This window comes from Neophocaena asiaeorientalis, unplaced genomic scaffold (assembly GCF_003031525.2).
Source record: "Neophocaena asiaeorientalis asiaeorientalis breed wild unplaced genomic scaffold, Neophocaena_asiaeorientalis_V1.1 scaffold567, whole genome shotgun sequence".
NCBI classification, from domain to species: Eukaryota; Metazoa; Chordata; class Mammalia; order Artiodactyla; family Phocoenidae; genus Neophocaena; species Neophocaena asiaeorientalis.
The window spans coordinates 45,068-58,372 of record NW_020173728.1 but is presented as its reverse complement, the minus strand read 5'-3'; the positions used below and the strand labels follow the sequence as shown (position 1 = coordinate 58,372).

The 13,305-nt window shown below is 44.2% G+C and overlaps 1 protein-coding gene across 2 annotated transcripts in view; it reads right to left on the bottom strand.

Moving 5' to 3' along the window:
* Positions 1-13,305, bottom strand: part of NAPB (NSF attachment protein beta) — a 39,625-nt gene that overhangs the window by 19,623 nt on the left and 6,697 nt on the right. For both annotated transcript variants that reach the window (XM_024750789.1, XM_024750788.1), the window contains exon 2: positions 3,532-3,611. In XM_024750789.1, coding sequence (XP_024606557.1) covers positions 3,532-3,611 — 80 coding nt within the window. The remainder of the gene's footprint in view (positions 1-3,531; positions 3,612-13,305) is intronic.

The following is a 13,305-nucleotide window of genomic DNA, read 5'->3' as shown; positions in this document are numbered from 1 at the left end:
TCAGAAACAGAACAGTCAATTCCACTGAAGCTTCAGTGGCTCTCCGTGTCCCAACCACACTTCCAGAGGAAACTACATAATTCCCACTGCGGTTTCTGGATCTCCACCGGAGGGAGAAGAGGCAGCACAAACCCCTGAGCCAGCCTGCCCAGATTCAAGTCTTGCTCTGTGCAAGACAAAAGAGTGCCCAGGCACTTCTGAAAATATCTACCCACCAGTGTGGCCTGAGCCCTGCCAGTCCAAGCAGACACTGGCCTGCGGCTGGAGCTGGGACTGCAGAAGCCTGCCCGCCAGGCCTTGACCCCTACCTTGGTGGACCGTGAACTGAGAGGCCCAGAGGAGGGGCCAAGCCACTGTCAGGGTGGTGGGCAGGCACCCAGGTCCTACGGGCAGCTGTGAACTTCCCGGTGGCAGTTCAGGAACGTAGCGGCCAAAGAGTGGCTCTGATGGGCTCGGCCTCAGAAGCGTGTAGCCATCACTTGGACCTTCTAGGCAAAACGCTCAGAACAGCCTGGCCCCAGGCACTTGCACGCACGTTGGCCATTGTCATTATCACACGTAAATGTCCTTAGAGAACACCTGTGCTTTGCTGTGTTTAAGTGTCATTGTTTCTTTTACAACCGAATCCTCCCTCTCCCACCAATAATTTAGTTTTTGACAGTTTATTTGTGCTGGCCGTCCCAGAACCAATTGTGGTCCATCCTTCCCTGGCTGAGGGTAACAGCATGGCATCCAGGCTCTGCCGTGTTGGCTCCACTTCCCCGGATGATCTTTTTTCTTTTAATAAATTGACTGATTGATTTTTTTGGCTGCGTTGGGTCTTTGTTGCTGCGTGCAGGCTTTTCTCTAGTTGCGGTGAGCAGGGGCTACTCTTCGTTGCGGTGCGCGGGCTTCTCATTGTGGTGGCTTCTCTTTGTTGTGGAGCACGGGCTCTAGGCATGTAAGCTTCAGCAGCTGTGGCACGCAGGCTCAGGAGTTGTGGCGCACGGGCTTAGTTGCTCCGTGGCATGTGGGATCTTCCTGGACCAGGGCTCGAATCCGTGTCCCCTGCACTGGCAGGAGCATTCTTAACCACTGCGCCACCAGGGAAGTCCTCCCCAGACATTAGTAAGAGCTTTGATTTTACAATTTCACACTCCCACCTTCCAAAACTAGGTGCTGGCTCACTTTTTCAGTCTGAGCACTCACTCCAACCACCGCTAAAAATGTCAGCTCCGTCTCTCCAAACTTGGAAGTGGTTTAATACATGCTCCTTCAAAGACAAAGTTACACACTTTCTCAGGCCCATTTCCTCAACTGTTAACATCTAATACCTGCCAGGATGACCTCTCAAAATTGGAGTAGCAGATGAATTACTTTATAAAAGAACTTCTAAAACTATAAACAAATGCAGTGGTGTCATGATCACCAACCACTAGGACACGGAAGTAATTTCAAAGAACCTGATTTTTTTTCAGTTTATTTCATTTTTTAACCATTTTTTAAATTGAAGTAGAGTTGATTTACAATGCTGTGTTAGTTTCAGGTGTACAGCAAAGTGTTTCAGTTATATATATATATCTATTCATTTTCAGATTCTTTTCCATTATAGGTTATTACAAAAGATTGAGTATAGTTTCCTGTGCTATACAATAGGTCCTTGTTGTTTATCTATTTTATGTATAGTGGTGTGTATCTGTTAATCCCAAATTCAAAGAACCTAATACTTATTAATTCACTACACAAATATGCTGAGTATCTATCGTGTTGCACATACTGGTCCAGGGCCTGTAGGTAGAGCAGAGATAAAGCCCAGAAACACCTTGGCTTTCTAAGGTTTATGTTCTAGTGAGGGACAGCACATAATAAAAGCACAGACAATAAAAATGAACAAATGTACTTCATTTATTTTTGCTAGATGGTGGTAAGGGCATCGGAGAAAAGGGAACGGGGCTTCCCAGAAGAGAGGACTGCTATCTTTAAAAGTGACGGCCAGGAAAGACCTAAGACGACGATGACATTTGTAGAAGGACCTGGAAAAAACAGGGACTGGCCATGCCCTACTGTAGGGAAGAGAGTGCCAGAGGGACGGCACAGCACAGTCAGAGGCTCAGAGGAAAGAGCCGGGGAAGGAGTGGGTGGGCAGGAGAAGTGTCCAGAGTCGGGAGGGGATGGGAGATCGAGTAGATCCTAAAGGGCACCGTGAAGGACTGTAGTTCTGATTTGAAATAACATGACCTGACTTAAGATTTAACGGGATTACTTTGTTTTCTTCATTAAAACACACTAGGAAAGTAAAGAAGCAGGGAGGTAACAGTCCAGGCAAGAGATCACTGGGGTCGGGGTGGGGAATGCACACACGTCCCCCTCGGTTACATAACCGGTAATGCCCTGCTGAAAGGCATTTCCAAAGTTTAGAACATCTGGTCACCAAATACAGAAAGGGTCTTTTTAGATAAGTTCACTTTTTACATATGGTTACAGGACCTGAACCAAACAAAAGACGTGAATGTTAATACTCTTTTCTCCTCCATTTTAAAATACATTATAATTCAGGTATAAATGCACTGCGGAAACAGAACATACCTTTTTAACCTACGACTAAACCTATAAAAAGAATTTTACAGCCAGAAAAGACCTTTTAGGGTCATCCAGTTCAACAGCATTTTCTTCAGTGAAATGATTTTAAAGTGTCAGCCTTAGAAGCAAGGGGGGAAATTGTCACACCGCACACCTCACGCTTACGTGATGCGATGTGTCACTGACATCTCGATCAAGCTGGGAAAGCACACGGGGAGACACACTTAGAGAGGGCAAGACCCTGCCTCAGGTCATCTGCAGGTGCGAGGGAGCTGGAGACCCATGTCCTGCCCTGTCAAAGGCTGTCTCCACCTGCACTACAGAAAAACCCCAGCACAGAACTTCTTTCTCCAGGGGTAGAGGATAAATTTGTTTCTCAAATCAGTGTTAGAAAAAGCCATTCCCTCTCAGAACAACGAAAAGAATTCTGATTTTATTTTGTGTAATTTCCCCCAGTAGAAAGCATTATGTTAGAAACGGACGAGTCTGTCAGGGTTTACAGAAATAACACCTCCCACTGCTGCATTTCTCAGTGGATTACAACCAGTTATCAGAGTAAGAAATGGTTAGAAATTCTCCACCAAGGTTTGGGTAAACAAAAGCAGACTCTCCTGTTTATCCTACTTGTTTTCAATAAGTTTTACTATAACTTTCATTCCTTGCGGTACTGAATTTATTTCAGCGCATTAACGAGAAGCAAAGATTACTATTCTTAAATCCAAGTAACTTTAAGTCTTTTTAATCACCACATGCCCACTGTATGAAAGGGTTTACAGACACTAAAACAGACACGGCCTCTATGCTTAAACTTCAGCCAGGATTTCAAGCTTTGTTCCCTTGGATCAAGGTCCCCCATCTCCCAGTCCACAGCCAGCAGTTTTTCCAAGGGGAAGGCAGACAGTCATCTCCTCCTTCAAAGTGATTTTAAAGTTATTTGCCTAAAAAGCAAACAAACAAAAACTTTATACATACCACTCCAATTCTTAGCCATCTTGAACATATTTGCAGCTCTGGTATACATTTCACAAGCTTCTTCTAGTCTTGTGTTTCCTCTGAGAAAAATTAAAAAGTGAGGTTAAGTTTTACTATAACAACCATCCACATCCCTAATCCTCCCCTCCTCCCTCAAACAATAAACATTTAATGAGCACTTACTATATGCCAGACCAGCATTAGAGAACCTTAACAGCTGTTCAAAGGAGTTACTCTAATTATCCCTGTTGTCCAGATGAGGAAACTGAAGCATAAGAAAGTAGCCACACAGCAAGGATGCCACAGAACTGAGACTCAGATACAGATGTGGCAGGACTCAGGGCTTACACCCTCAACCAGAGTCTTTTCCATGCTTGAAAACTGAAGTTTTACTCATTCTGAGAAATGAGAAGTATATTTTTCAAAGGAAATTAGGATAAAGACATCTTGACACTTTTAACATCCAAGATTTCAGCACTATGTTTATTCAGACTTAAAAGTAAAAACAAAACCCAGGGCTTCCCTGGTGGCCCAGTGGTTAAGAATCCGCCTGCCGATGCAGGCGACACAGGCTCGAGCCCTGGTCCGGGAAGATCCCACATGCCGCAGAACAACTAAGCCCGTGCGCCACAACTACTGAGCCTGCGCTCTAGAGCCCACGCTCCACAACAAGACAAGCCACCGCAATGAGAAGCCTGTGCACCGCAACAAAGAGCAGCCCCCCGCTCGCCGCAACTAGAGAAAGCCAGCACATGGCAACGAAGACTCAACGCAGCCAAAAACATGAATGAATGAATGAATGATACTCAACATCATTAGCCATCAGAGAAATGCAAATCAAACCACAAACGAGATATCACTTCACTCCCACTAGGCTGGCTAGGATCAAAAGACAGATCTAACAAATGTCAGGGAGGATGTGCGGGAACTGGAACCCTCATATGCTGCCGGTACAGGTGGCAAATTGTATAAAAAGCCACTTTGGATAGCAGTTTGGCAGCTGCTCAAAAGGTTAAACATAGTTACTATATGACCTAGAAATCCTACCCCTAGGTACATACCCAAGAGAAATGAAAACACTCGTCCACACAAAAACTTGTACACAAATGTTCACAGCAGCGTTATTCATGACAGGCAAAAATGGAAACAACCCAAACGTCCATCACATGATAAAGGAGGTACACACACAATGGAGGAGATCAGACAATAAAAAGGAATGAAGTACTGATCATACTACAACATAGACGAGCCTTCGAAAAACGTAATGTGCGGTGAAGAGCCAGTCCCAGAGGAGCACACCATTCACATGAAAGGTCTACAACAGGCCGGTCTACAAAGACAGAAAGCAGACTGGTGGTTGCCTAGAGCTGGAAGTGCTAGAGAAAAATGAGGGGGGAGGGCACGGAGTTTCTCTCTGGGGTGATGAAAATGTTCTAAAACTGCTTGCTGTGACAGTTGCAAAACTCGGTGAATATGCTTAAAACTACTCAACTGGACACTTTAAACAGGTGAATTGTATGGTATGTGAATTACAACTCAATAAAGCTGCTCCTCTCCCCTCTAAAAAAAAAACCCCTTTGGAAGCTATGTCACACAGCCAATGATAGGATGGCAACAAACCACACCAAAAATGAAGCGTCAGAATAGGCAAAGCCTTCTCTCACTCACACCTTCATGTTTCTTTTTCTCTACTTCAGAGCTACATTTAAAAAAAAAAAAAAAAGAAAAAAAACACCTAATTATCCCAATGGAAAATTCCCAACTTGAGAAAGCTTTCAATCTTAGCCACAGCTCCTTGGAGCTAACAAAGGCTTGCCACTTTCTGTGTCTTATTTTTCTAACATGTACCAGGAATCTTGAACTGTAATTATAGTGCAATCATTCTTTTTTTTTTTAATTTATTTTTGGCTGCGTTGGGTCTTCATTGCTACTCGCAGGCTTTCTCTAGTTGTGGCGAGCAGGGGCTACTCTTCGTTGTGGTGCGCAGGCTTCTCATTGCGGTGGCTTCTCTTGTTGCAGAGCACGGGCTCTAGGCGCGTGGGCTGCAGTAGCTGTGGCACGTGGGATCAGTAGTTGTGGCTCACGGGCTCTAGGGCGCAGGCTCAGTAGTTGTGGCTCATGGGCTTAGTTGCTCCGCAGCACGTGGGATCTTCCCGGAACAGGGCTCGAACCCGTGTCCCCTGCACTGGCAGGCGGATTCTTAACCACTATGCCACCAGGGAAGTCCAGTGCAATTGTTCTTATTAAAGGTTTCCAAATAAAACTAGCTCAATTAAAATATACTTTATCCTATTATTTTCAGAAGCAGGTTCAGCTAGGAATAATAGACCACCTACATTATGCTAGGTTTTATGCTGCATATTTCCACATGCCTTACGTCATCTTCATTATTACAACGACCACAAAAGATCTCCATGTTACAGAAGAGAAAACTGTACCTGGAGGTCAATGGCTTGCCCAAGGTCATCCAGCTAAGGTCAGTGGTGGAGCTGACACCTGATAACAGGTTCAGTGATGTTTATAAAAATAATGAATGAACCCTGCCTCACCTCTCCTAAAACAGAATCACCAGAAAATTTCTCATGTTAAAAGCACCAGAGAACTCATGTGTCATAAACAGACATAACTTAAAGAATTCATGAAAAAATATATACTTTTAAGTCACTCCAAATGCCTACTGTGTTCTACATCCATGAACGCTGATTTTTATAAGTTTTAAGGACAAATATTCAGAATTCACATTCAAATAATTCAAGTGATCATTACCCAGAGCCCCTATAAGTGAGGTAGATCCTCAAAAACAGAAACAAGTTTCATTGAGGGAGTCTACATTATAAAGTGATATAGTACAGTACATGGCACTGACCTGCCAGAAATCACTAAGAAAACAAAGTCCTTACCCAGGAGGAGGTCAGAATGCCAAGAAGAGTATTTAACTTCAGTGCTGGAGAAGTCTGAGAGTGTCTAACATCTCCACCCCAGGTTCCAAGGAGATGGGGTGAGAGTCACACGCCTCCCCCAGCCCCCAGGAGCAGAGGAGCTGGGCCAGAGCCTGCCTGCAATCCCCTGCCTCTCTTAACTACCTTCCCCAGCCCCCACCTGTTCTCATTTTAATGTTTAGGAGGAAAAAAAATTAGCCTGGGAAAAATCACAGCCCATTATTCCAAAGAGCTCCGGTGACATCTACACGCAGACCAGCCTATTAATCCTCCACTCACCCGAAGCCTTGCATTTTCCTCATGATGAGCGAGAGCTATCTGGGAGCAGCGGGAAACTGCAACTGAGCACGTGCGCAGGTGGGGGCCAGAGACACCAAATCAAGAGCCGTGGGGACCAACGACACACACCAAGAGATATGCCCCAGAGAAGTGGGGCAGCTGCTGAGGCGGAAAGAACGCTGCTCTTAACCCACGAGATCTGGCTCAGAAGTGTCCTACCACGTGACAATCACAGAGCTGTGATGATGTCAAAGCAGGACTAGAGACAAGATTCAGCTTCATCCTCAGAACACCCTGAAGGGCTGTCAAACCGTGTGGAAGACTGAACACAGGGATCACTTTGAGTTTCCCAGGGCTGGGAGGGGCTCCTCCTCCTCGTTCACCAGTGACACCACGCCAGCCACCAGGCCGATGCTGGGACAGGGTCCAGCACAGGGCCTGGCTCACAGGCCTCAATCACGAGGCTGAAGACCCAGCGTCTGCATGGAAGAAACAGCCCACATCACAGATTTGCAAGTTCTCCCACGGGTCCCTCAAAACAAGTAAATACAGAAAGCATCCCGAAAAGAAGTGAAAAATTCAAAGTCTCTTTAAAATACCTCTATCATTAAAGGAAACAGTTTCTCTATTCACAACACTTCTGACACCAAACGTGGGTTTTCTATGCTAAGCAACTCTCCAATTCCCTGCGGCCACCAGCGGGATGTCCTGAAGTGCGGGTTGAGCACCCGCACTTCAGATGCCCGTTGCAAGTGCTGGGTCCACTGTTCTTCTGACTGACTGGCTACAAATCAGTGGTTCCCACAACCTCCTCCTCAAATTCGATAATTTGCTGGAAGGATTCACAGAACTCAGAGAAACACATTCCTATCACTGGTTTCTTATCAAGGACACAGCTGAGAAACAGCAAAATGGGAGAGGCACAGAGCAGGCGTGTCAGGAGGGCACCTGGAGCCCCCCTCTCTCCGGGAGCCCCCCTCTCCCGGGGAGCCCCACTCCCCCCAGGAGCATCCTCTCCCTGGGAGCAGCACCTCCATGTGTCTCCAACCCGGAAGCTCTCTGAGCCCCATCGTGTAGGGTTTTTTACAAGGCTCATGGCAGAGGAACTGACTATCCTGGTGACTGACTCAATCCCCTCGGGGGTGGGAAAGTTCCAGCCCTCTAAACACTGGCTGCTTCCTCTGACAACCAGCCCCTGTCCTGAAGCCATCAGGACCCACCTTGAGTCACCTCATTAGCATAACCCAGGTAGGGTTGAAAGGGGCTTATTACGAATAACAACACGCCCCTCTCACCCTCACCACTCAGGGTCTTACAAGCCTTTACCAGCTCCGTGCCAGGAACCCAGGGTGGAGAACAAATACATATATTTCATATATCACAACATCACAGCCATATACAACTATTTATTCTACTTTTTACCCTCCAACAAGCAATTTACTTTCATCTGATACTTTATATCTGTAATCTCCACAGATTCTAAAACTTGGGAGTTTTCCTAGATAAACTTAACCCTTTCAGGGTTATTTTAGTTCCGGGTTTAATATGTCTGTAAACAGTCCAGCTTCCTCCACCTGATGACGAAGCAGAGCGCCTGCAGCAGGTGGAATGCAGAGGCCCCAGGGAGATACTCTTGGTGCTCATTTGAATTCTTATACCAAATGCCTGTAACTGCTTGACTGAAGTCCTCTGCTTTTTCACAAACCAGTGACAGGAGGAGTAGCGCAAGCACGCAGGCTTTGGAGTCGGACTGCCTACCAACAAACGTAGGCATCTATCTGCTCCCCTCCCTCCCCGCCCCCCAAGAGCAGACACAGCTCCAAGCCCCAGAGCACCGCCCCCAGAGCAGCTGGCAGGAGACAAGCAGGGGCCTCATACTTGACAGGTGGCCTCAGTGCTTTGCCCTGGAGCCTGGGATTCCAACTTCTGAGAACATCTCACTTTATTTCCATTTATGTAAGAAAAAATAATCACAGATTCTCAGACACGGGAAACAATCTGAGACATTTAAAGACTGTCTGACAAAAGTATCTGCATTTAAGCATAACTTGCTGAAATAAAGTTACAAGAACAGGTACAGCAAAGAAAGCTACTTGGACTTTATTTGTAATAGTCCCAATGCCTTGACTTGACATGGGAAGTCACCTCTCTTGAAGAGGAGAGATATGTATAGATTGGACCTTTTAGTAAAACAAACCAAGATTCTTAAATATTACAAAGAAGCCAAAAATAGGAATTACTGGATAAACTCAGAAATGACACACACAACATGACTTGCCAAGAGAATTTTTTATATTTAATTTCAATCTTTATAAAAATTCAAGTTTTAAACTGAACTTAATCTTTCAGACTTGCGATTCCCATAGGACAACGATGGCTGCCTAAATACAAGTGCGTCCTCACATCCTCGAGAACCACACAGATCAACAAGGAGCAGATACAACCACCCGTAATACACTCACGGCAAAACTAGCAGACAGAATTCAACGAGACTTCATTTAAATAAAGACCCTGAACTAGCAGAGCCAGGGACACAGCCCCTGCTAGAAATCAGGAGGGGACGCCTGAACACAAGACGGGGTGCGGCAGGGTCCCAGCAACAGCAGCTCACAGACAAGACCCCAGCAAGGAGGGGCCGCAGAGTGGGGTCAAGGAGGCAGGTATGAGACCTGGAGCGCTGGAAGGGTGGCCTGGCTAGAGGCGGCAGACTCCAGAAGACGTGCTTCTGCGGCAGGGAGGGGGAGAGGAGGCTTGGCAGTGAAGGGAAAGAAAGCGGAGATGGAAATAAACTCAGGGTCTTAGGAAACGGGAGGAGGCAGAACTGGAGTGGCAGCAAGCCCCAACCCACACCCACGACCCTAGTCATCAAAGAAGCCGCACTAACGTACTGATAGAAGGCGGAGCGTTCAGGAGAAACCAGGCTTCCAATTCTGATCCTTCCCCAAGTTAGGGATATGCAGCAGACCCTCTCTTGTGATGGGTCTGGCAGGGACACCAGCTGCGCTCACAGTCAGCCATGTGATCACCGACACACTCACAACCATTCTGGACCCAGAGGCCCACTCTGCTTTTCACTTGCAGTACCTATTCAATGAATAGCAAGAGACATTCAACACTATTATAAAATAGGCTTTGTGCTAGATTGTTTTGCCCAACTGTAGGCTAATGGAAGTGTTCTGAGCATGTTTAAGGAAGGCCAGGCTAAGCTATCACGTTCGGTAGGTTAGGGGTATTAAATACATTTTCAACTTACGAGGGGTTTATGAGGACATAACCCCACTGTAAGCGGAGGAAGAATAACTGAACCTCTCCGATACACACACACACCCTGGATAAAGGGGTAAGCAGAACACCGTCTCTGAGTGGCACATAGGTAGGTAATGGATTTTCTCCAGGGCAGACAAAATACTAGATGCCTAAGTAAGAAAACCAAGCGAAGGGTATTAAAAAAGATTCATGGCATAAAGGTAGCCAGTAAAATAAAATTACGAAATTTCCTAAATAAAAAGCAAAGAAAAGAGATCACATGAAGAAAAACTGCAAATAAAACACAATACGGTTGACCCTTGATCAGTGCGGGGGGTCAGTGCGCTGACCCTGGTGCAGCCAGCCCTCCAAACACGCAGTCCCCCGCCCGCACCCTCGCGTTCCACAGATCGGGCAGCACCGCAGTACCTACTACTGAAAAACACCCGCGTGTAAGTGGACCCACGCAGTTCCAACCCATGTTGTTCAAGGGTCAGCTGTACATAACAAATATAACAAAATGGCAGAATTAAAAATCAACCATATGCCAGTCATACCAATAATATAAATGTGCTGAGGATTTTTAGATTTGCTCACAAATCTATACAAACAAAGCCCAACTCTGTGCTCAGTATGACAGACGCAACTAAAATAAAGCTATTCTGAAAGCATCAAGATAAAGAGCTGGTCGGGAGTTTGCCAAATATGTCAACCTGCGTTTGTTAGATTTGTTGCAACAAGAAATATCCCCGTGTCTTCCCAAAGCTTCTCTCTCTCTCTCACTCTACCTTGTGCTGGTTGTGACTTTGCTGGCTCTTTCTCCGTGGGTCTTCTCTCTGTTCTGGAATGCGGCCCCATCGGGTGTACTCCTCTCATGACGGAAGCACAAATGACCCCTGCAGCTTCTGCTCTCACTTCCTACCTCAAAGTCAGTCCCGGCCACCTTGCCTGGCACTGCGCCTGGACTCAACGGAGAGGGGAGGTGCCCTCTCCCTGGGGCGAGGCAGCACAGGCCACATGGCAACAGGCATCAGGTATAATCCTCTTACCTAACACAGCTGTAAAACAGGCAAATGCAAGTAACAAGAAAGCAGGGATTGCTGGCATCAGACAAGGTAAAATTTGGGCTCAAAAGTATCAAATGAAATAAAGAAATTCACTTCATAATGCTAAAGATACAATTCAAATGAAATTATATTAATTGTGAATATCTATGTACCAAAACCTGGCAGCCACCTTCCTACAGCAGAAATTACAGGAATCCTAAATGCCAAAATAATCTTGAGAAGGAAGAACAAAACTGGAGGGCCCATACTTCCTGATTTCAAAACTTACTACAAAGCTACAGTAATCAAAACTATGTGATACAGGCATACAAAAAGACATATAGACCAATGGACTAGAATAGAGAACGCATGAATAAATCTTTGCATATATGGGCAAATGATTTTTGACAAGGGTGCCAAAATATTCAACAGGGAAAAGACAGTCTTTACAACAAACGGTGCTGGGAAAACCGGATACTGACTTGCAAAAGAATAAAGCTGGACCCTTACCTATCACCTTATACAAAAATTAACTCAAAATGGATCAAGGACCTAAATGTGATACTTAAAACAACAAAAAAATCTTAGAAGAAAACAGCAAAAGCTTCATGACACTGGATTTGTCAATGATATCTTGGATATGACACTAAAGGCACAGGTTAGAAAAGAAAAATAGACAAATTGCATTTCATGAAAATTAAAAAAAATTTATGCATCACAGACACTATTCACAGAGTGAAAAGGCACCATACAGAATGGGAGAAAATACCTGCAAATCACATACCTGATAAGGGATTAATATCCAGAATATAAAGAGAACTCCTAAAACTCAACAATAACAAAAAAAACAAACCAATTCAAAAATGTGCAAAGGACTTGAATAGACATTTCTCCAAAGAAGATATATGAATGGCCAATAGGCATATGAAAAGATGCTCAACATCACTAATCATTAGGGAAATGCAAATCAAAGCCACAATGAGATATCATCTCACACCTGTTAGAATGGCCATTAAAAAAAAAAAACAAACCAGAAAACAACAAATGCTGGCAAGCATGTTCAGAAATTAGAACCTGTGTGTGCATTGTTGGTGGGAATGTAAAACGGTACAGCTACTGTGGAAAAACAGTATAGCAGTTCCTCAAAAAATTAAAAGTAGAATTACCATATAATCCAGCAATTTCATTTTGGGGTATAAACCCAAGAGAATGAAAAGCAGGGTCTTGAAGAGAGATTTGTACAATCATGTTCATAGCAGCATTATTCACAATAGCTAAAATGTGGAGGCAACCCTAGTGTCCATTAGTGAATGAATGGATTAGCAAAATGTGGTATATACATACGATAGATTATTCAGCCTTACAAAGGAAAGAAATTCTGAAATATGCTACAATATGGATGAATCTTGAGGACATTACGCTAGATGAAATAAGCCAATCACAAAAACACAAATACTGTATGATTCCACTTATATGAAGTAGTCAGCATAGCTGAAATCATGAAGAAAGTATACGGTGGTTTCCAGGGGCTGGGGGAGCAGAGAATGGGTAGTCATTAATGGGTATAGAGCTTCAGTTTTACAAGACGACAAGAGTTATGGGATGGTGGTGATGGCTGCACGGCAATATGAATGTACTTTAATACTACTGAACTCTACACTGAAAAATGGTTAAGATGGTAAATGTTATGTGTATTTTACAATAAAAAAAGAATTTAAAAAATTACAATAGATCCAAGAAGACAGAAATACACTCATAAAAGGAGATATTAATATAACCTTTTAGTCCAAAACAGGTGAAGTGGACAAAAAATATAGACATGAAAGACCTAGACAACATAATCAGTAACCAGATCTCAGGGATCTCTAGCAAGTCATACATTCTGAAAAGAGAAAACCCACTGCTTCTTAAGGGCACATGGACCACTCATGAACACCAATCACACATTAGATGGCAAAGAAAACCTCAGTACGTTCTCTGATCATAATGAAATAAAGCTAGAAATTAATAAGATACAAAAAAGGCCCTTCTACCTGGTACAAAACCCTCAAAGAACTCCTGGGTCAAAGGTGAAACAAATTAAAATAAAAATACTATATATCAGTATCTATGGGATGCAATTAAAACAGTAATACAGTTTTAAAGGAAAAGTCATCCATGAATATTTGGATCCATATAAATAAAACAGAAATAATGAATTAAATACCACCCCTCACCCTCCAAAAAAGCCAAGGGAAAAAAACAAAAGAAAGTAATAAAGGCAA